Below are 25037 nucleotides of genomic sequence, written 5' to 3'. Positions count from 1 at the left end.
CTATTGTGATCCTCTAGTTGTAAGAGGCGGTATGAAACGCTACATATGTTTGTTTACGTGCGCTGTTTCGCGCGGTGTACATATAGAAATTGTAAATAGTAATACTACTGAAGACTTTCTCTATGCTTTTAGGAGATATGTTGCCCGACGCTCCGTGCCAAGGATGCTCGTTTCAGATAACGCTTCTACGTTCATTGGTGCTAACTCGGAGTTAAAGCAAATTTTCGAAGATTCGAAGATCCACAGACATTTTTCACAACGGAACGTCGACTGGAAATTCATCACGAAACGGGCCCCTTGGCACGGGGGCTTCTGGGAGCGTATGATAGGTCTCATGAAATCCTGTTTGAAGAAAGTCTTAGGTAGGTCGTTGGTATCAGATACTGAATTATACACTGTAGCGTGCGAAATTGAGTCGTGTCTGAACGACCGTCCGTTGCTTTATGTTTCTTCTGAACCAGAAGAAAACGACACTCTAACGTCATCTCATTTGATGCTGGTGAGGCGTATAACCGCTCTTTCTAAACTGTGTCCTATTGATAATCTCGAAGGTGATACAACGTTTTCTCCCGGTTCAGATACTTTAGCAAAACGTTATTCTTATATTAATAAACTCATTGATTCCTTTTGGCTACGTTGGCAAAAGGAGTACTTGGTAAATCTCCGGGAGTTTCATAGAGTAACAGGAGATAACAGAGAAATAGCCAAACCGGGTTCAGTTGTAATTATACATGATGATAATGTACCGAGACTTAAATGGAAACTAGGTATCATTGAACACTTACATAAGAGCACTGATGGTCTCGTAAGATCGGCAACAGTTAAAACCGCGAACGGTGTTACAAATAGACCGATTTCGAAATTATTTCCTTTGGAAATTGAAAGCAATGTATTGAAACCTTCTGTTGTTACTACAAAGGAAATTCCTGATCGAATTCCATCTACACGTAAAGCCGCGTTAGAGGCAAAGGACAAAATTGTCAAAAAATATTGTCTTTTCTGAATGTTGTAGTTAGTTTAATTATAGAACCTATTTTCCTGGCCGGAGTGTCACGACGAGCAGATTATCTGGAATACAAAGTCATTGAAGTGTACTCGCCATGAACCATGAAGTACTGACGTCTCTCGACCAATCATCGAAATGCATTACTCCGATCGTTTTCCTGTAATCTTTGAACACAATAAATGTTAGACGGTACCAAACCATGTAACTGTAGACACTGCCTTGTTGTCTCTTGAGTTCGTCGCTGGTTTCGTTCGCTGTACGTATTCGTTGGATTCGGGTTGGGTCGTATGTCTCGTCGCTGTTCGCTGTTCGTCCTTGTAGTTCACAGTCACTACAGACACAAGGGAATGTTACCACAAAAATAATGACCAGCTGGCCGAATTCCATCACTGTTATAATCATGATCATCCAAATTATTTTTAGCGTTGCCATGGTTACTGTCAAAATCATCACCCTCGCCAAAATCCGAACTACTATCCTCAACACCAAATCATGAATTCTCATCTCACGCTTCATCACTCAAATGTCCATATATGTTACCATTCTGATAAAAAATATCAACGAATTGGTCCAACCTTAGTCACTTTGTTGATCTAGCATTATCTATAAGACAATAAGCACCCTTGTTATTACACATCAAGTCATTTTCTAAGCGTAAATTTTAAGTAAAAGCGTAAAATTTTTCCATTAAAACTCTACGACCTTGAAGTTAAGTTTGTGTCTGTACTACTGATATAGTTCTATCAATATCTGCCAGGTGCAGACACTTCCTAGTGATATTCATTCAGCTCCCGACTATTTCGGGAGCGGCAGTTTGGGGTGAAATTACGCTCCCAACTATCTCGGGAGCGGCAGTTATAGGGTTAACCCATTAGCACTCAAGAATTTCACTATGTAGTGTCAATAACTCCTCAGAAAATTGAAGGAAAAAACCTGATTTTTAGTTCTCCTTCTATGAATGAAAATACTGGATTACCTGTCAGATTTCATGTATTACAAGTATTACACGAACAGGGCTTGCATATGACATAAGATTCGATGAGGTAGGCCAACAAAATCGTGACCTTTTGACCTCCCAAAATTCATACTGACCTGCTGAAAGGGCATGTCCAAAATACGGACTGTGGCAAGCATTTCTATTTTCAATATCTATGTAGGAAGTTACAGTTATATAGTCTCAAACATATTAGAGTTTGATATAAAGCAAAATTTGACCAAGTGGACTACAGAAAAGTGACCATTTGACCCCTTGATGAGATCTGTTCATATCGCCAAATTCCATGATATTTGCTATTTCTATGAAATGTAGAGACAACAGGAGAATAAAGTTTAAATTCCAAAAAACAAAGACAGCACAAAATGTGTGTTTACGTAAAATAAATGTATTTGAGTGAAGCGAACCGAGAAGGGCCAACAAATTTTGACCTTTTGACCTTTCGAACAATAAAAGTTGACACATTTACATAGTAAACCAAAATTCCCTGTTTCACAGGCAGATGTGTTTGGAAATAACACTAAAAACTATAAACAATTTGAATACACCAACTCTAAACTTAACATGTAAACTAGTCTTCAAATCAGTTGATCTGCATTGAAAGGCAATCAGTAGCACGGTCAGGAGATTATTGATGCCAAATATGGAAACACAGCTCACGACACATGTCCAAACCACAAAGCCAGAACAACCATAGACAGTTTCAATACCTCTACCCACAGCAGTAAACCTGCCATCTCTTCTACAACAAACACACACACGATTCCGTCCAACAAATCTCACCTGAGAGTGGCCCTGGGGCAAATTGCGTAGATTAACAACCTCGACATCACGCACATCGTCCGGTACATTCAACGCTGGGACTTTTCTTGAGGTGAACATGGCAACAAAGGAATGGATTATGCCCATTTTGAATGTTTTGAGACCACTTCCGTTTATTGTTTGTATGTGGTCGTGTATTGATCTCCCAAAGAATGTATGTATTTATCAGGGCCTGGTTCAATAGACCCCAGAACAAGTATTTCCACCAGCGATGGCCAGATCTCCAAACATTGTAGTATGATCTCAGTTGGTCTGCATGGTCCACACCTCCCATATATTAGGTATTGTGATGATTTTCTTCAACAACCCAAGAATCATTTTCAACCATTTCTCTCTGAAAGAGCTTTCAAAAACAAGCTCAAAAGTGCTTCCTTTTTGAAAATCAGCTCTAAACTTTTCGCGATATGGCCTTTTTTTTTAGTTTTGACGCCCGAGCCCCTTTTTTGGAAAAGTGCCAAAATCCCATTTTTGGAGGTCCCTCATATGAAGGGAAATAAAGGTAAATGGCTCAATAATCCAAAATGTGGAGACATCATGACATATATCACAGAAAATGTAGCAGAAGTTGCAGGTCTGTTATTAAGAAAAAATTATCCCTCCTCAAAAAATGGAAAAAGTTGTCCAATTTCAACCAGTTCCAAGTGAAATTGGCTGAAAATACATATTCAGCAACTCAAAAATTTTTTGCAGCTTCTCAGTCAAACCAATGCATAAAACCTGCAAATAGTATCCCATACTGCATGTCTATTTTTTCTAGGGCAGTAGCATCAATACTTTTCTAAAAAAATTGATCAGAAACATGGCAAAACAGTCAAATTTCAAGATTTTGTGGATATTTCCGAGTTGCTGAATGTCATCTCCAGTCTTTTGTCCATAATTGAAAAACTACTCAACATATCAAGTTCAAATTTGAAGCATCTGTTAGCTTTAAACTTAAGCTACAACAATAACACTTTGTTTTACAAAATAGACTCTAACGAAACACCTTAAAAATATAAAGAAACTTCTTTATATGGTGTCCTTTTATCTATATTCAAGGCCGGTAAATGTACATGGATTTGAGACACTATAAAATTTTAACTATCAATGCAATCTACATGAAATTTTCAAAGCTTCAAATCCACACATTTACCTCTTATTCAAACACTTCATTTTAGAGAGTAAGCCAATAGGTTATAGGGTATGAAACATTTAAATGAAGCGACCCCAAGTCAGTATCTCATGATATTCACTCAAATTACAAAACTGCTACGGGATAAAAATCACCATACAATGCATAATCTCTATTCTGTTCTTAATCCCAATGGTTAAGTTCTTCATTTAAAATCAGTTTACATCACATAAACATCTAATTCTACACCATAGAATATGGAAGAGGGATTAGTCCATAGGTTAGGCAAGATGCTGCACATAGGATTGATACATATTATCAAATTGTGATGAGCGATAAACTTTCACCGCAGGCAGGGTCAGTGACTTATATCAAAATAAAGTTTTATAAGCTGACAACCTCTCAGATTTTGTAAATCTCTGTTTAATTTAAGTTACTCAGCATCTGCATCCTCCGATGAAAAGTGTATCTGGCGATAATCATCATACAAGAGATCCACGGATCTTTATATCTCGGGCGCAATAAGTCAAATGAAAAAATCGAGGGACCATTTAGACGTTGAACTAATCAGATGTGGGACCATTGGGATGTGGAATGAATTGTGGGGCTAATGAAGTTGCGTACACATCACTGTTGGCAATATATGGCAGTCAAGTCATTTGCCACATGCACCAGAGTTTGCTATGCTCGGTTCACGCACACAACTTCCTGATTTCTGTGCTATTGACCCAAGTAGAAAATAAACATAGTTGTGTCAAAATGCATGCTCATACACACAGCTTTAATCACAAAATCCCAGGGCAGTGAAGAAACAGATGGAGCATCTACAATAAGTACAGAAGACAGCGTAACAATAATATGTTCAAAACATGCCATTTTGAAAGTAGGTCATAAGTCAGCCATCTTGAATTGGAGAAGTTCCGAGAACAAGACATTTCCTTTTCATATTATCATACACATACCATATTGTCATTAATTTATCCCAAACGGTTTTCGAGTTATCGTGTATACGGAAAGTTCCTGTGTCAAAAGTAGATGGTGTCGGCCATCTTGAATCGGAGAAGTCCCCAAAACAATAAGGTTTTACATCATACTATCATACACATCTAATATAAATTTCATGAAATTTTCTCAAACGATTTTTTTGTTATCACGTACACGTGTTAAAAATAGGTCATAATTCGGCCATCTTGAATCAAAGATTCCCCAAAAGAGTTCCCCACCATACCACCATACATGCACATACCATAACACTTTCATGAAATCATGTCAAACGGTTTTTGATTTTTCACTGGAAGGGTGGAGGCAAGTTCACTTCTTTCTCATGCATCCGTTTGTTTTTTTGTGATGTACATTTTCGTTTTTTTTTTTCAGGAACAACAGGCATTTCATCATCATCACTACAGTCAACCTCAGTTAATCCATCTCCAGTTAAACCGTATAAGTGCTTATTCTCTATAAATAAATTGGTCCCGTTTTTCAGTAACGTTATTCCCTATAAAATTCTGTGTCTAATTCATACTCCATAATCCGTAATTTCCCCTTATTCCGTAGACAAATGCGCGGTCCCGTTGTCCAATTCATATGTAAAGCCTAATGTGTAATCTGTATCAGCTGTCAGGATCATACAGTTGAAGTGAATAAAAAGTATAAACATCAGCAATCTTATGAGGTTAATGTTGTCAGTAGGAAATGTGAGAAACTCCAGAAAACACTGAAGTTAATCCATCAATGTCATAGTCTCAAGCTTCACTAAATATTCAGTACACGCTATTATCTGTCAATCAGCAAAAGTCCTTTGATGAATCGCCCTCAAGTACATGGCCTGTGAGTTATCTGTACTACTGTAGACACACGACGGCTTCAAATAGTCCTACTCTACTGATGTTTCATCACACCAGGGGGTGTTTTCTTTTTCATGTATAAATGATATCTAATGAACCATCGGATACTATGAACATTTAATCCTCCCCAACGGTTCGTGAGAACGTGGTTCTACTGTAGCAGTCGTCCACGGTTTGAGAGATAACTACGTAAACCGGCTATTGTACGGATTGTGCACTTAAATCATAGTTTATACAGGTTATAGTTAATTCATATCAATTACCAACTATCTGTTATCCGTATAACACTTAACCCGTACTAAATAGCTCAGTCCCTAGTAATACGGATTATCCGAGGTTGACTGTACCAAAGTTGTCAGCAGAATTCAATTCAGTAACTTTTTGGACCATTCAATCAGAAATCTGGCGACGCTATGTTGTGGGGAATAATTGAAACATATTTTTTAGTAATTTTCAGCTGTCTCTAATGTTTTACGTGAACGGAGTGACAAGTTACAATGAAAATGAGAAAAGTCGGCGCTATTTTTTCGTACTACTATTTTCGATCCATTTTACTAGCATTGGCATGACGTCAATGCTAAAAATCATTTTAGCATTTAGAAGCCTCGACATCTGCAAACGGGTAGCAAATGAAAGCTGTTGATCTCTTCTTTCTTTGTAACACAGTATATTAGTTCTGAATACCACGGCGAGAGAGCACCACGTCTCAGAGTTACAGTTCCTGATCGAATAGTTTAAAATCCTATTACTCGCATATAAATGTATCAATGGTTTCGCTCCACCATACCTTGTTACCCTGTACACCCCAATGCATACCTTTCGATCTGCGGACAACTTACTAAAACCCAGTAGTAGGCTGGCCTCACTTGGAGACGGTACTTTCTCAAGAGCTGCCCCACGCCTGTGGAATAATATTCCACGTTATATAAGAGCATTAAGCAGCATTGCAGTTTTCAAGCAAAGTCTTAAGACTTATCGGTTTTCACGGGCAGCTGCTCAATAATATCCTATTCCACTAGCAAGGTGTCAACTGATCACTTAATTGCAGAGGATAGGGGCACTTTAAATACCTTTAATTATCATTATCATTATCATTATTATTTTACCTACCTGATAATACAAATTTTCAGATTCCAATTGTTGAATGTAATGAGTTTGCTTATGCACCACAGGAAGAACCTCTTCAATGCTAGGAACGTGCTGTTTGGTGTGAGAAAATAACTGTGCAGGTTGTTTTTGATCAAACATCACGGGAAACTGGGAAACTCGTGGTGGTGAGAATTGCACACTTCCAGACATTACTACATCTTGATCTTTCTCTTCGGCATTCTTGAGCATGTGTCGCAGTTTATGTACAGCAGATCGGTAGGAATAGTCATTTGCAGTATTAAGCCCATGATCTGACCATGATCGATGATGTTGCCCTAAACGAAAGGGGCTTTGTGGTTCTAGACTATGTTTTACCATGGGGCGACTTAAACCCTCTTTCAATGCATTCATTTTTTTTTCAGCTGAAATAATGATCAAACAAGATTTTAGGCAAAACCAAAAAAGGCAGAGCTGCCAGCCATGATTTTAACTTATGCTGAACACATGTCCAAATTCATAAGTATTTTCAGAATTTTCCAGTAGGCCCTGGTCCCAAATTTTCAAATCTAAAACGCTTTAAAAATTGGTATGAAAGTCTTGCAAGAGCCCCATGGGGCTTCCTGGCCAGCCTGTAAGCTTTTCATTAGATGGCAAATGATGCATTCTGTGAATTATATTTGTCAAATACACTCAAGAGTCAATACCTATAATCAACTAAGTACAATCACGTTTTCATCCATAGCACAGACAAGGAGCTGGCAAAAGGGACCCCCGCCCGAGGACCCAGTTCCACAGTTCTGAGTTAAACTCAGAGTTAACTCTCATTCACAACTGTGGAACCGGGTTCAGGGTTTTAATGCTTCTATACATACTATAGAACCCCTTCTAGATACAGGGTAGATTATCGACGGATATGACAGTAACTGAGAACAACTAGTTGCTCAAAAGTAAAACACGGGCAACTAGCTGGAACTGGAGATAGTTGGACACTAACCTGTCGTAAGCTCGCTCACAACCGGTCGTAAGCTCGCTCACATCGACAAATTCAAGCAACTGATTGTATTCAGCCAGTTCCTCTAATGCGCCGTAAAATTGCCTGCCAACTCGTTGTCTCCAATCCCAGTGTCGATATACATGCTAGGTTTTATGAGATGAATTGAGGCTTGTGATAGGCAAAAATAGAGACACATGATGGGACAGTCCGGCTTCCGAGATTTTCCAAAAGCAAAATTGAATGATATATGAAATATTGTTGAAATCAAGGTCAAAACAAAAATGGATTATTATTAAGTTATCATTGTTAGAGTATTATTACTGTTGCTTGGTTTATGTTTCTCAACTGATTGATGTCATTATGATATGAATATATTTCAAATTTTAGATGTTTCGAGCCAGGTCATTCTGATTTTCTACTATTCTCTATTAAAATTCATTTTGTCAAATAATAATATTTATTATCGGTATATCTATATCAAATTGCAATATAGCCTAGGCCTATCACGCATAATCCTGACTGACAGGCCTTTAATGCAAATGTCTGATTCATTTCAATAATCATGTAGATATTTTAATGTAAATTTCATATTTTCTTTGATAGCCAAAGTCTATGCCAGTGGTTATGATCGTGTCATTTCCACTCTCAAAGAGCCAGTATCAACAACAATTTAATTGATACTGACAGCTGTAAGTGGTCAAACTCACCATGAGCATCCCTGACTCCCTGGACCCCAGCTGCTTGTTACTATAGTAACAGGCAAGAGTGAATAAAGAGCAAAACTTTTCGAAGCTTACACTAAGAAAATGAAGAAATTAGCAAGGAAAAATTAGTTTTGAAGTCTTCTTGCATTCAAGAGTGAATATTTTCCGAGGATACCAAAGTCAATGTTTACATTAGAAAGTGTCAGAACTAATTTTCAAGTTGAAACATTATATTTGGACGGTGTTTAAGCAAAATAGCAACACCGTACGTATGAATCATGAGATAATAATCAAATCCACAAATAGTCATTTGTTATTATTTGCGCATGTATAGCTTTGTAAAGCGCACAAAATAAGAAATTAATCCACGAAATTCCATGCTTAAATACATTTTAAGTAATTCTCTTTGAGAATATACAAGAAAAAACCAAATCTAGAGGAATAAAGTGAAGTGAATGACCAGGATGGGAAAACTTTAGTATTATTCACTCTTGAATGTAGTAGTTGCCTGACCTCAGTTACTTGCAGGGTTGAGCACATAGAAACCACAGGGTTCCAGATCTGCGATGATATGAACCAGGGGCGTAGCCACCGGTGCGACAACTGCGAAATATGTCGCACCAATAATTGAAAAACCCATTTTGCAAAACGTCATAATAAACGTTATTCTGTAGGCTTATTTGGGGGGGGGTGGGGTGGGGTATCAAGTTCTTTTGAAGATGTCAGCGGTGCTAATACGGAGGCGTTGGTAATGCACTTGAGATTTTTGGTGTAGGCCACATCCAACCCAGTGACTCCAGCGAGTTTTGTTTATAGTGTTTACGGTATCACATCTGGACCATGCACCTGATCTCACAGTATCAAAGTTGCCGAATTCAGAAGACTTTTTTCATACTACTTTAGAGCGACTCAAACCGGTATTCTTCTGGTTATATTTCATTGATATTGATTCTGTAGGTGTTTTTGTTCATGAAAAATGGACCATAATAAGGGATTTGACCAAAAAAATTCTGCTCAAGTGCCGAGACATGGAAACCGAGAAAATCGAAAGAGCACCGGTATTGATGTACAATAAGCTAACATTTTGAAGATGTCAGCGGTGCTAATACGGAGGCGTTGGTAATGCACTTGAGATTTTTGGTGTAGGCCACATCCAACCCAGTGACTCCAGCGAGTTTTGTTTATAGTGTTTACGGTATCACATCTGGACCATGCACCTGATCTCACAGTATCAAAGTTGCCGAATTCAGAAGACTTTTTTCATACTACTTTAGAGCGACTCAAACCGGTATTCTTCTGGTTATATTTCATTGATATTGATTCTGTAGGTGTTTTTGTTCATGAAAAATGGACCATAATAAGGGATTTGACCAAAAAAATTCTGCTCAAGTGCCGAGACATGGAAACCGAGAAAATCGAAAGAGCACCGGTATTGATGTACAATAAGCTAACATTAGTTTGACATTATTCATCAATAAATGGGCAAGGGCAGATCCAGCCTATCACTTGTATCGAGGGGTACTCAGGTTTGCCCTTCTATTTTTCTAGTTCGTGATTTTGACAGGCTCTTGTACTAACATGGACGTTTTATTCCAGGCAAGTATTCTGGAAGTAGTATAGAAAATGGTCTAAATGAATCTAAACGAAAACAATTAACTTCAAGGGGGATAGACTTTAGCCCCGAATATGCTTAAAGATTGCATCTCAGAGCCTTGAAAAATCAAAATTTTCTGGGGGAGTGCCCCCAGGTCCCCCGTTTTGTGCTACGATGTAGTTGCACTTCCAGTTCAGCAGGACTCAGAAACCGCTCTGGGATGGTGAAACATCTGGATCCGTCCCTAGACCAAAGATTACCTTAGAGGCATTATATTATCTACAGAAAAATTTTTCAAATATGAGCTCTCAGCCATCAGAACACATCTCAGACGTCTTAATGTTCAAAATTTTCCTTGGGGGAGGGCCCCCTTCTGGACATCGCGCCTTCGGCGCTCGTTTGGATGTGCACTCCGGATTGTCGCACCATTGAATTTTAGGTGGCTACGCCCCTGTGAACTGTTTCATGCACCGCGATCATAACCACTGGGATAGACTTTAATAAAGGACCAATGGTCCAGTGGCTCACCAAACACGTGTAGAGTAAAAAAATCAGTCACGTAGGCTACCAGTATGCAAAAATTCATTTTCATTGAGAATTAAACAAGAAAAAAATACATAAAAAGGACTCAATTTTGGTCAGTGTGAACTTTTTAATGGTAACCGACTTTTAACGAGAATGAAATGTTCGAAAAATTGATTATGGGCCTTTTGCATAAACAAATGTTCAAAATTTTAATACATCCTTTCAATGACCTAAAACAACTAAAACTATGAGTCAAATTAGTTTTCAATGTTGATGATCAATATTTCACAATTATTCATCTGTCTAGCGCGATTCACTGTCATTTTCCCTCCGGCCATTTTCCCTCACACAAAATCCCTCAATCATTATCCCTCCTGTTACTTTCCCTCCAAAAACATACATTTTCCCTCCAAGTGTTCAATTTAATATTATTAATGAAATAATTGGAAATGAATGATTTGATTATGAAAATTCATTTTTGATAGATGGACATTGACAGAATTTCTAGTATAATATAATGTTGCCTAAGCATGTGAGCTAAATTCAAGTTCCACCTGACTCAATCTGACAAGGCAAGGCAATTTGCATTATTTAATAAAACCTTTAATCTAATTAATCCTCATTGTTTCTTAGATCAAAGGATTTAATTATTCAATATATTAACGCATTGTTGACCGCAGTTATTCTTTTTAAAACTAAAATGAGTATTTCTCTATGAATCCATAAGTTGCCTTATACATACTGAAATAGGACAGTTGTTGAATAAAACCAATAATGATGCAGGGTTCCAAAACTTTTTTTAATTTACTCAATTGTTTTGAGAATGTTTTGAATTAAAAAGAGAATTGCTCTGACAATCCACTGTAATGGGAGGCATCGTGTTACTAACCGCCAGATGGCGCGCGAGTATTAGTAGCCCTGCGTATTGACTTCCGGCCGCACTCGATTTCATATTTTATTGTAATAATGTCAGAGAAATACGGGTCATGGACAGTGCCGAAGCTGAAACAAGAATTAAGCCGGCGAGGCGCAGTAACGCATGGGAGGAAAGTCAACCTTATTGAGAGGTAATTCAATTGACGATCATTTTTCCATACGGTTGATATGAATTGTACTTGTCTTACGTTTTTTTTAGTTAGGACATGTAGTCCGCGCAAAATCATCGTTAATTTCTTAAGTTTTAGTGATATGAACAGACCCGTTTTTGATAGATCCAGAGTCAGAGATGAAAAGTGAGGCCTGTGGAATTAGGGTATAAGTTTACCGTCACCCAGCCGCGTGGATGGTCGGTCCCACATGAAAATTCCTATTATTTCATTATTTTTCGGTTTTTATGTTCTAATATCTGGAAAATGAACATAATGCACAAAACATATGAAAGTCATCGATAAAACGTTTTTTAAATCAATGTGTGATATAAAGATTGCCTTTAGATGTTTGGATGGCAATGTTTATATCTTGAAATTTTGGGATTATAATCGGGTAGCTGCCTTGTCACTAGGCCTTACTTATTTTGAATGCTGAGCTACCACTGGCGCCATATATCGAACATAAATTGAAGCTGTTGCCAGATTTTACAGCCAATGCTGCCATAAATCATTGGACATATGTCTGCTGCTATGTCTATAGTCTGTATATATATTGAATTTTAATATGTTATTTGAATTGTAAAACCCTCATAAAATAAAATTTTGAGGTGACGGTAAACTTATACCTTTAAACTTCCATAGGCCTTACCTCAACACAGTTAAATACGACAAAATGTAGCTATATGTTGTTAACCCTGGCCTTAGAGTAATCATTAAATGATTAGGCTAAACAAAAATGATACCTTGTTTCTCTGCAGTGGTCGGGTCATTTTTGTAAAATGCAATAAAATCAGTTCATTTCTATAGCTGCCCAGTCTGTACTGGTAAAATTTATCACAATTAAAAAAAAGGTAGATAGGCAGCCAACCGGGTCAACTATTAAGCTCAGCAGAGCGGAGAAACAAAGTATCAATTTTTAGCCTTACTCCAAGGTTTCGAAGTAACAATTCAACTCTGGATCAACTTTCCGTGAGTTGATTTGAATGATAATATTAGCATTATATGTTTATATTTCATGATTATTTTACGTTTATTGCAGATTAGAAGCATACGACCGTAACAACGATTTTAGGGGACCGGCCATAATATTACCGCAAGCAACAGTTCCTGAATGGCCCACATGCGGTTTCAAACAACTTACAAGTGATCAAGATTTTATTGCCAAAATTCAATATTGACACAGTGACTGCATATTTCACGTATAGAATGGCAACGGACAACCACTATACAAAAGACATTAAAGCTATTGAGAAGGGCCAGCAGCTAATAGAATCGCATCGTGTTAAAGCCTGCAGTATTCTCATCAAAAGCGGAATTGTTTATCTGACTGGATTAGTCGGTGCCGCAATGAAAAAGAAGGTAGGCCAGTTTTCATCAAAATAAGACGATATTCTCATTTCCTTTAAATTCACATAAAACTGCAGTAAAATGTATTCTTAAAAGGTCGTTGAAAACATTGTTGATCAGTTTACTTCTATATTTCATTGCAGATATCATATTCGTATCAGATTTGTCTTTCTCAAAGTACCGGTGAATTCAGGAACAGTCATTGCGAGTGCCCTTCTGGTAAGGGGCCTAATGGGACCTGTAAGCATGTAGCTGCTGTAATGTTAATGTTCGCAAATTTCGTCTCGTCAGATAATGCTCCAGAGATATTAAAATCATGTACAGAAAATCTACAAACTTTCCATAGGCCCAAGTCTGTTTATACTGGTAAGTTGTTTTGTTAAAATCTCCATCATCGTAATTCAGCAAATTCTACCTATATTTCTGATAATTCATTTCGTCTTTTCAGTTAAATGAAACTCAAGCAATTTCACTAGAAAGAAACACTAGGAAGCAGGCAGAATCTAGTCTATGGTTTCAGGAAAGGCAGCTACGACTAACTGCATCTCGTTTCGGTGAAATTGTTTCACTGACTAAAAGGCGCAATATAGACAAATTGTGTAAATCTCTTCACAGTAATGTTCCTTTGACAAATGCTGCTGTTAGCCATGGAAAGACCTTCGAATTCTCCGTTAAAGTACAGCCTTGTGGACTGCACGTGAGGCCAGATATAGATTACCTGGGTGCGAGCCCGGATGGCCTTGTGTCTGAGGATGCCATTGTTGAAGTGAAATGTCCATATCGCGGTAGAAATGAACTTATTGCACCGGGGCCATACTTCAAGTTTCTCAGTGCTAAAGATAAGAAGCTGAAACGTTCGCATAATTATTATGATCAGATTCAAGGACAGTTGCATATTTGCAAACGGAAAATGTGCTATTTCGTTGTTTATACACATAAGGAACTTTATGTAGAGAGCGTTTATTATGATCAAAAATACTGTGAACTATCTCAGCTTCCAAAATTAGAAATCTTTTATAGGAAGTACTATTCAAAATATTTAACAATGCATGCATTCTAATACATGTATAGATTATTCCTGGAGATATACATCTGGGGCCGGGGGTTAACTCAATTGAAATTGAATTGAGTTAGCCCCCGGGTTAAAGTTAATACCAGTCTATAAAACCGGGACCAGATATTTTCCAAAGATCATAGTTTTTGGTATTGATCTTCATACGATTAAATTTGTAAATACATGTTAATTGTACGATATAGATTTTATTTCAATCACAGCTTACTGTTTGTTGATACAAGTTCTTATATTTTTTTATCATTTAAATACAATGTACATACAATGTACATACATTTATTTTAAACAGATATACTCGTTTAGTTATTTATGCATAATTACTGACAATGGTGGGTCGAAAGTTTGAAATCATAAAAGACACAAAAATGATTCGTGAACCCATATTTACTTTTCCGAGAGGAAGTTCTTTCTTCAGTATCTGGAATGTTTTCGAGAGACCTATTACCCGTTCCACGTGAATGCGTTTGCTGGCGACTCTCCTATCATGGACCACTTCCTCTGGTTCTAGCTGACTTTTGCCATTTAACATAGTGGGGGTGTTGACTTTTATATTTTTGGTCGCAAGAAGATCCTGCACCATGATGCCTCTATCAGCCATTATACTATCATCAGATTTAAAGAAAGCTGTCGATTGAGAACACAATTTTGATCGCTCGATTATTTGCCGGTCACTAGCTGAACCTCCATAGCTTTCACTCGTATAACTAACAATCTCCCTTGGGGTAATACCTATCATGGTTTTGAGGGTATTTTTGTGTTTATAAGTGCTAAATGCTGCACTTTGGGAAAATACATTAGATGGTTTTTCAATTGGTGTTTCTGTAGCATCGAGTATAACACGAGTAGAAGGAAAGCTATATCTAAAACCATTTGGCATGAAATTGTCTATCTCTTGCCTATGCGGCCACATATTCAGTTCACTTAATTGAAAGAACAAAGGTCATTCACAGCAGGTCCGAGCACATGGAAAAACATTATTAAATGATCATAATTCCTGAATCCACTATAGAAATTCATAGATCTGTCATTGTTCTTAAAACGTTCAATGGAAAATATTTGTTCTGTTAACAGGACGCACTGTACACTTTCATCAACATTTAATATTTCGGTATCTTGGCCACCACGATTTGGTGATGCGGAATAAGAAACATCGTTTGAACTGATTACGACTTCATTGGCAATATCATATGGGTTTGCTGCTGATTCCAAATCGAATTTTATCCTACGACGCGAAGCCCTTTCATTTCTTTCCATGGTTTTGTGATTGTTTTCACTCGATGGTGTAAACGAAAAAATACTCGGAACGACATCATTACGCAGCTTTTTTCTCGATCCTGTAACATAAAAAATTAGACTAAGTGAACTTGTTTTGGAAAATTTGGGCGATTCAATTAATTAATTCAAAATTAGTTAGTAATTTATTTATTTTGTGGGGGGGAGTCTTGCAGTCTAGGATTTCTTAAAGGGGGGTTGCAGAAAAAAGGGCAAATATACCTCATAGCCGGTGTGAAGCCCACAGGGCCTCTATCTAGACTTATTTTAGTTACTTTTTTCTACGTTACTATGAAAGTACTTGTAAAAACGTATTACAAGAAATTGGGGCCAGAAACAAGGACACTTTGAAAGTTTTAGGGGGAGGGGTGTGCATCCCTGTAATTTTTGTAAAATTTTGTAACAGCTTCAATTTATGTTCGATAGATGGCGCTAGTGGTAGCTCTCAGCTGTCAAAATAAGTTAGCTGACAAGGAGGTCACATTCCGATAATAATCCCTAAATTTCAAGACGTAAACGTTGCCATCCAAACTTCTAAATGCAATTTCCATATAAGATATTGATCTAAAAATGTTTTATCAATGGCTTTTATATGTTCATTCTCTGGATATTATAACATAGAAAATGGAAAATAATGAAAATTTTCATGCGGGTCCGGCCAACCATGCGGACGGGTGACGGTAAACTGATAACTTAATTCCAGGCGCTGTTGCAAAGTACTATAGCCCTATATTATTTACAATGATAATAAGACAGCATAAGAACCTGTTACCTGTAAGTGTTTGCTTGTAATCGGTTGGTAAAAAGTGATGATGACATACGATTGAGCCTTCTGACGGTTGCCATAATTTACTCCCCTTATCATCCGATTCTAGCCTTTTAATAGCTACAATCCACTTATCCTTCAATGCTTTGTCTGTTGGAAATTTGACACCGCCGACTCGTGATTTACAACGAGGAACACAACAGTAGCGAGGCATTGTTAAAGTTTCAATAAAAGAATGTTCAATTGATCCGCGCCATTAACCCCGGAGTAAAAATGGGCTACTAATACACGCGCGCCATCTACTGGTCAGTTGTAGCGCGGTGCTCCCCATTGTACCATTAATAAAAAAGACCCGAAAATGCTTAATATAGTGCATTAAAACAAAACCAATGAGAACACTTTATTAGTGAGTGAGTGGATTCATTAGTAATTAACCAACAGGTGCGGTTAATAAGTGAGTGAGTGGATTCATTGCTTTTGGTTACTTATCAGCTATAGGAAACTGTATAAAAAGGCCAATTTTTGGGGAAACATCATCATAGTTAATATTTACAGCAAACATGCCGCAAGAAATTATTAAAACGTCAAGAGGAGGCCACAAGTTATGTATGGATGGCTTCTTGTACATCAAACAGTACGAGCGTAATAACAAGATAAGATGGGAATGTGTAAAGAAGAAGAGCGATAGTTGTAAAGGAAGCATGATGTCCACAGCCACAATGACAGATCCAGTTGTCAGTATGCTACACAACCATGGTAGTAGTGATACAGAAATAGCCACAGCTAAAGCCAGATTGAAGATGAATTCGACTGCTGAGAGATCCCACTCAAAAGCCAGTTCAGATCTACTCAGAAGTAATAGCCCAGGTCCCTGAACAAGTCAAGGCATCATTGCCAAACGAAGACATCTGCAAGCAAGCCATCAGGAGACACAGACGGAAGAACCTACCAAAAAAGCCGCAATCTTTACATGAACTACGCATCGAAGGCCGCTGGGCTACTACTGGTTCCCAGCGAGAAGATGACGAAGCAAAAGGAGAACGGTTCCTGTTACAAGATAACAACGACAACACGTCACGAATCATTATCTTTGCAAGCAATGAATGTCTCAGAAAACTAAGCCAGTCAACTAAATGGTACATGGATGGTAACTTTAGTATGACACCAACGCTGTTTGAACAGATATATATTATAAGGGTGCCATGTGGTGACTCGGCGATAACAGTAGTCTACGCATTTCTCCAGCGCAAGACCAAGGAGATATATCAAGAACTGATCAGCGTGTTACTGGAGAAGTGTCAGCAACAGAACATCTTCCCCGATCCCGAGATGGTTATAGTAGATTTTGAGATGGCAGTATACCAAGGTGCGAAGGCAGCGTTCGATGATGGCGATGAACAGGAGAGAATACGTGGATGTTTTTACCATCTAACGCAAGCGACGTGGAGAAAGGTTCAGGCGCTAGGGTTACAACAATATTATATGGAAAATGAAGAATTCCAGTTGTTTTGTGGTATGATCGATGGACTTGCCTTCTTACCAATAGATGATGTTCCAGATGGATTATTATATCTAATGGATAATGTTCCCGAGACTTATCGTAATGTGCGTGCCCCTGGTGGTGTTATTAGATTTAGACGGGTTCCGCCACGTTTCCCTCCTGCTAAATGGAATGTACATCAGGCTACTTAAGATAATTGCGCGCGGACAAATAATTTCTGTGAAGGTTGGAATAATAAATTCTTCAATCTTGTTGGGCATCGTCATCCCTCTATTTGGCGGACTATTCAGGCATTTCAGCACGAGAATGCTGCAGTTAAGTGCTATCATTGAACAAGATCGAATTGGCCAACGCCTGGCAAAGCACATCCGTACAAAATATGTGGACTTACAAAATAGTTTGAGAAATTTGTGCACGGATTGTAATACTAGGCGGAAGGATATGGCAGAATTTCTGCGTGGTGTTGGTTGGAATATGCGTCTGTTAAATCATTAAGTTGACAATTACCATTGGTGCTGAGTGAAATAACTGAGTTTTGAAATGTTCATGAACTTTTATCAATTATATGAACCATATCATTAGATATCTGCTAAATATTCTATATTGCTCAATTGATTTGGCAAAACATCATTATTTCATTGTTCTGTGGTTTAATATTATTCAATTACTGTGCTCTTTACTCGGTTTTTTTGTAACTGTGCCTTCTTATAATTTACTCAAATATGTCATACTGCGCATAATTTGAAACGTGTGATGTGTAAATTGTACTTGTCTGAGTTTACTGTAACTTATTTAATGTCTTATGTAATATGTGTAAATATATTTTGTAATATTATTAAAATTATTATAACGATAATGTGGTGTTAACAATATGAAATATAATTAATTTTTACATACCGGTAGATTAGAATTTCTTTTTTAATTATCTACTTGTTTCAATGCCTATTTCATGTGTTTCCCCCATTATATCTAATAGGAAAGGAGGGAAGATAAGGATTCCATTGGCGCTTCCGATATTTTCTTAAAAAGGAACGACATTAACATCTTATTTGTAAGACTTTGTTGGGGGTGGGGGGATAATTAATGGAGGGAAAAGAAGGCGCACTTATCTGGAATTTTGTCATTCTATTTTTGAGGTCATAAAATGGTTTTAAGGTAAAGTAAAAATAAGAATAGATAATAAACAGAAGGAAAAGTATAAAATAAAATGATTTGATAAGGTTATAACCTGTAATTTGCTATGTCAAGTATAATCATAGTTAATGCTTTTTAAAATAGATAACTGCAATTTACTTTACCTTCGATTTATATGGATGATTGCTATTCTTGATCTCAGTGGTGAGTTCTGCTCACATGCTGGGTTAACCCGAGAGTCCCTTTGATCTATGAATGGTTCCAGGATTATTCCAGGGATCATTCCATTTATTATTATTCCAGGATGCATAGAATTTATCTATATTGGACTATATATCTATATTAGAAAAGTAAACCTACTCGTTAACTATTCCTTCTTCTACCAATTTTAGAAAAGTGAACATACAAAAGTCCCTTCTTTGTGTAACATTATATTCTTTGGAGGGAAAACGATCGTTTTAGGAGAGAAAACAATCAGAGGGATAATGACTAAGGGAAATTGACTGGAGGGAAAATAACCGGAGGGAAAATGAACGAATACCGTCTAGCGCAGACCCGCCAACCTCAGAAATATGCTGTCAGTACAAATTTATGAGTTTGTCAGTATTTTCTTTAAGTTATTACAGCCAGTGATTTGGCCGCGTGCTTCAAACAGTTAGTTTAACAATACCTATTTTTCTTTACCAAATTTAATGTGTATTTACTAGGATAAATCATAAGAGTGCCAGTGAGTCTTAGGCCTAAATAAAACATGACGAAGAGATGTAGAGGAGAAAAGCTGTTGCGTCGACGAGGTATCAAAATAAAAGAATATATTACTTCAATTGGCCGCGGGCTTCAACCATTTATCAATACTATATTTCCTACAGTACATACCGATCATTGTCAAAAAACATTGTTTCTTTGTTATTCTCGACTCAAGAATAACAAAGATACAATGTTTTTGCCATTCAGGTTCACGAAATGAGGGTTCATAGCGAAAGTCATGGAAAGTCATGAAATGGGAATAGGTCAATTCAAGGCCTTGAAAGTCATGGAATTGCCTCTAAAGTCATTGATTCATGGCCATGGTCATTGAGAGCGATCTACCTTACCGCGCGAATAGATTTTGAAGTTTTTAGTCACAGAGAATCTATAGCTTAGGCATTGTACATTATCAGATCTGATCATTGCATTGTTAGGTCTAGTTCACACATGTCTTGATTCATCTCAACTACAATGAAGACAATGATTCTGGTCAATGCAAATATAATGGCAACACACTGTCTAATTTATATTCCAATTGAATGTAATTTGCTATAGGCAAAACGTGTGATCCGTTAGTGGCCTGCTTTTGTTCTCTTGACTCTTCTGATGTTTCAATTGATTTTTCATTTGAAATTAGCAATGGTGACAAACTACTACTGTATCTAGTGGTAATCAATTAAAGTTAATTTTGATTATATGTACTACGCTACAATTATTACATACTAATTCAATTATTGCTGAGACAAGTTTTCAAATGGTTTTTAGAAGATCGGTCATTAGTTATCATCTGCAGGTCACAGTTAAAAGTTCACTGTTAAAACTCTTAAAATCTACTGATCATAAGAATGCCAGGAAAATGATCATAAGAATGCCTGGAAAATGTAGAGCGTGACGATTAGGCCTATAGCCAATAGATCGATAAATGTAAAGATATGAGGGAAGCCAGGTATTAAATATGACATCGAAGTTTCAGTATTAGTAACATGGGAGAAGCTGCTTTGAAAAGCCACATGAAAAGTAAATTACATTTGGCATCGACTGAATTGGCAAAGTCTACAGTATCTTTGGATAACATGTATTCATGTTCGAGTTATAATCGTACAGTTTTGTCAGCAAATGCATGTAACGCTCAACTATCATCAAGGTAAGTTTATCTTTACTTCAAGTAATTATCTCTTGTTAAACGGGTTTAGTTTGCAAATAGAAAATATAACATCTTCATATTATTCTATTTTATAGTTCAATGGATTCATATGTTTCGAAAGATGCTGTCTTGAAATCGGAAATCAAGATTGCTTTGAATTTGATAAATAGCCACCACAGCTACAGCTCTTGTTCCGGATTCAACAACATAGTCAAGGAATGTTTTCCGGACAGTAGAATAGCAGAACAATTTTCATTAAGTGAACGAAAAATCTCGTACATTGTTCGTTTTGGGATTATGCCTCATATAAAAGACCTTATGCCCAGAAATATTAAGGACCAAGAATATGTTTTACTTTTCGACGAATCTCTGAATCAACGGACTCAAACAGAACAATTAGATGTTTTGATAAGATGCTGGGACTATGACCAAGTTCGGTCTTCATATTATGGATCAGACTTTATTGGTCAAGCTAAAGCAGAAGATATGCTTCGATCCTTTACTGAGCGTTTCCGTGATCTGGACTATTCAAAACTAATTCCATTATCTATGGATGGACCCAATGTAAATTGGAGATTTTATGAACTATTGCAAGATGAAATAGCCAACACGGGTAACACCCGTACGAGAATACTCAACATCGGCAGTTGTGGATTGCATGTCATACACAACGCATTCAAAACAGGTGACCAAGCTACTGACTGGGATATTGAGACACTAATGGTTAATCTTTACAACCTGTTCAAAAACGCACCGGCCAGAAGAGAAATGTTCACGAAGATAACAGGTACCAAAACATTTCCGCAAAAGTTCTGTGCCACTAGGTAAGTGATTGATAGATATTATTTCATAAGTTATACATATTATCACAAAAATTTTACAATTGAATTCCTTGAGTGATTCTCTGTTTTAGGTGGCTTAATGATTTACCAGCACCAGAATGTGCTACTGAAATTTCGCCGTATATTGTTACGTTTGTAGAACACGTACAGACGTTAAAGAAAGCAGATATACCGATATCCAAACCGTATCAATTCATAAAAGACCTAGCTGCATCAAGTTTAGTGATACCGGTTACACACTTACAGTTAGTTACACACTTATGTTTCAATAGCAAAAACTATCACACCGTTCTTGACTGCGTACCAGACAGACAAGCCATTGCTGCCATCCTTGGCCGGTGATATTCATCAGGTTTTTTTTTTGCCGGGACAAAAAGTTTTTCATTCCAACAATAACATAGCTTTTTATTCAAACACATTTTTTTGTCAGAATGAAGAAAATTTTTGGTTCAAACAAAAAGCGTATTGTTCGATCAAACAGAATTGTTTTCATTCGAACAAGATTTTCTTGTCGGAACATTAAGTTTTTTGGTCGAACGGCGTGTTAAGGTCGTTGTGGAAATTTACTCGGTCTGGTATATTTTGGATTTCTGTATATGTTATTTGTTAGGAAATTAAACAGAAGACAGCTCAGGATACTACCATGCGTGACTCCTCTAGTTAGATCGACTTATTCCAAGATGAGGTGTTCCGTTGATTTCGGTTACAAGTTTTCGTTCAGAGATAACTGCTGAGCCATTTGAGCGACCTATCATGGATACTGTTTCCTAATAGCCTGTTTAGTGATGGTTGATGTTGTGCATTATCAAATGCTTCGTCGAAATCCACCGTTGAACAGGATTCTAAGACTGTGCAGAAAACCCGTTATCGCTGCTTTGCAGCTATATTGTATTTTATCTTTCTTAAGGAATTATTTTGTAGTCAAATAAGACCAAAGATAAACATTTGTTTATGGTCTACGTCCAAAATTTCGTAGGGTACAGGTAGGCGCGGCATTGGAAACTATTTTATATTTTCAAAGAACTATTTTTCACAATATGAAAAAATATTCAAATAAAATTCATGATGTCACATATCAGAGGGTGGCTGATGAGTCTTGGAAACGAAACCTTTTCTAATGTATGGCCGCGGAAGCTAAAACCGCGACGTAGTATTAGATAAATCGTTTTAAATCCTGGAATTTACCACTACAATATTCAGACCTCGGCCTATACCTATAGTTTGCTGCTTAGTATTTTCAGGTCACAAGAAAATTTATTACAAATTCTATCAAACAGAAAACACAGCGCTCATCTGCTACGACGATTATTCAGCCTGTTATCATATCAAACGTGCACGCGCCGAGCAGGGTTACAGCATCACCATATAGAAGTCTGTATGAGCGTGTGTTTTTATGCGCAAACAGTCTAATGTTAGCACTCCCGCGCACGTGGAGGCCTTGACATATAGTGAACGTTTGCGTCACCTCAATCTCAATCAACACATTCACCGGGTATTAAAATGAAACAATACCTATGGCGATATGTGAAATGATTATATTCTCACCAGCAATGAGCATTTAAAATTCGCACATATACAGCACATAGTCCAATGAAACGTTCGCCATTAATGGCGTTCCCATAATTATTTTAGTAGCGCCGGAATTCCCTGTATATCCCAAAAACAGCCAATCACATTCGCTCGTAGAGATGACGCCTCCGTATCGAGGTCATTGCAATTTTATACGCAAGAGCTAAGAATTTTTCCGCCAAAAACAGTTTTTGCGTCGAATTTAAACAAAGTTGACCATGTCATCGACGGAGGTTCGTCATGTCTTCAATCGCATCGATTATACGTCGTTTAACCCGAGAAACCAATGAAAAAAATGCTCACATAAAAAAACGTACCGCGATTTTACATGAATTGGCTCAATGCCAACCTCATACTGCTGACAAAAATGTGTAAAAAGCGTTGATTTTGGCTAACAACAATGGCTGCCAGTCGGCCATCTTGATACTGACAGGGCGAGTTTTTGGGCTGAAGATGTGTCTAGGGTAGATACATGTGTAACCCAAATATCAAGACATTACATTGAAGCGTCTTCAAAACATCCCAAAATAACTGGATTCCGTCTACGGATGGACGGACGAAAAGTGAACGCAATAGCCCGCTGGGACTAAAGTCCCAAGTGGGCTAAAAAGGAATGTATTGAGTTAGAAACTTGAAAAATGAAAAGGAAGTTGGTTGAGGGCGATATTGACTCTTTACAAACATCTACTGACAAGTTTGCTGAACAAGCAGAAAAAGCAATGGTGCTTCAGGAAGTCCATACTCTTATAGCAAAATCTGTTACATTTCGAAGATCTGCAAAGGAAAAGCGTACAGAACTGTCAAATCTAGATGAAAACATTCATCAGAAACATGAAATTATCAAAGGAAAAAGGATAATTAGAGTATATGTTAAACTCCTACTGTTGGTCATACCGGATATACTGTTTTTGATATAATATGATAATCTTTATTTGAATAATTTGTATGTAAAATAATGTTTCTGTATCAAATATAATTCAAAGTATTTTGATATAGGCCTAATGCATTTAATAGTCGAAGTCATTTAATTGTGGTCTATTATTGTCAATTCAAACGACGAATCAGGTCATTGAATTGGTGCTCAAAAAGTTGCTTGAAAGTCATGGAATGAGACTATGAACCCCGACTCGTCGTCGATATTATTTCCCCCTAACTTGACACACATTACGAACTGATTTCAGTGAAATTTTTGCATGCATTCCTGCATTCCAATCTATCCAGCAAGGCAGAAAACAGTTAGGCCTATCGCAGCTTTATTTGTATTTATTTTGCGAATCATAATTATTTATCTCTATATTTCTGAATATTAGCACAGATTCGGCGAAATGATCCGAAAAAAAAATTTTTTTTTGGCGCGCGCTGACTGCCACTATGCTCCCGTCAGTAAAGTGGCTGTTGAAAGAGGGAGGCCTCTAATGAATGAGGCTTGAGGATGAATTGAGGCTTGTGATGGGCAAAAATAGAGGCGCATGATGGGAGGGGATTGTGCAAAAGCAGCAAAATTGAATCATATACAAGATAATGTTGAAATCAAGCTCAAAACAAAACAAATGGATTATTATTTAGTTATTATTATTAGTATTATTACTATTGCTTGGTTTATGTTTTCTAACTGATTGATGTTATTATGAAATCATGAAAATGTTTCAAATTTTAGAGTTTTGAGCTAAGCCAAGCCTGATTTTCTGCTATTCTTTAATAAATTCATTAAGCAAATAATATTTATTATTGGTATATTGATAGGCCTATATAATCAATTTGCAATAGGCCTCTAGGCCTATCAAGCATTAGTCTGAATACCAGTCGTTGTTACAGGTCCGTACAACGTCTGACGCAAAAGTATCATAGGCCTATAGAGGTTAACTCCTGTTA

At 37.2% G+C, this 25037-nt stretch overlaps 2 protein-coding genes across 12 annotated transcripts in view; both read right to left on the bottom strand.

Moving 5' to 3' along the window:
* The window catches only part of LOC141915273 (serologically defined colon cancer antigen 8 homolog), a 214106-nt gene that overhangs the window by 119041 nt on the left and 70028 nt on the right, over positions 1 to 25037 (bottom strand). For 7 of the 11 annotated variants that reach the window (XM_074806744.1, XM_074806743.1, XM_074806741.1 and 4 more), the window contains exon 2: positions 6888 to 7288. The exons of 1 other annotated variant lie outside the window; for it this stretch is intronic. In XM_074806744.1, the coding sequence (XP_074662845.1) occupies positions 6888 to 7277 (390 nt within the window). In that variant the 5' untranslated portion in view covers positions 7278 to 7288. Of the gene's footprint in view, positions 1 to 2783; positions 3003 to 6887; positions 7289 to 19952; positions 19974 to 23907; positions 23940 to 25037 lie in introns of those variants that run through there. 3 more of the 11 variants (XM_074806742.1, XM_074806745.1, XM_074806749.1) reach the window with 3 other exon arrangements.
* On the bottom strand, positions 14498 to 16442 carry LOC141906549 (uncharacterized). The gene is made up of 3 exons (XM_074795901.1): positions 16235 to 16442; positions 15269 to 15524; positions 14498 to 15110 (listed from the first exon to the last, which is right to left on the bottom strand). The coding sequence occupies exons 1-3, from the start codon at positions 16440 to 16442 to the stop codon at positions 14498 to 14500; spliced, it is 1077 nt and encodes a 358-aa protein (XP_074652002.1).

The sequence above is a fragment of the Tubulanus polymorphus genome, chromosome 1 (genome assembly GCF_964204645.1).
Source record: "Tubulanus polymorphus chromosome 1, tnTubPoly1.2, whole genome shotgun sequence".
Classification (NCBI taxonomy): Eukaryota; Metazoa; Nemertea; class Palaeonemertea; order Tubulaniformes; family Tubulanidae; genus Tubulanus; species Tubulanus polymorphus.
This window is presented reverse-complemented; position numbering and strand designations above follow the sequence as displayed.

Excerpts from the sequence above, each read along its gene's own strand:
- LOC141906549 (XM_074795901.1), bottom strand. The coding sequence starts at position 16,442 with ATGCCTCGCTACTGTTGTGTTCCTCGTTGTAAATCACGAGTCGGCGGT. Across the intron at positions 15,525-16,234 it reads TTACAAGCAAACACTTACAG|GATCGAGAAAAAAGCTGCGT; the intron begins GTAACAGGTTCT and ends TTTATGTTACAG. Across the intron at positions 15,111-15,268 it reads AATGTTGATGAAAGTGTACA|TGAACTGAATATGTGGCCGC; the intron begins GTGCGTCCTGTT and ends CTTTCAATTAAG.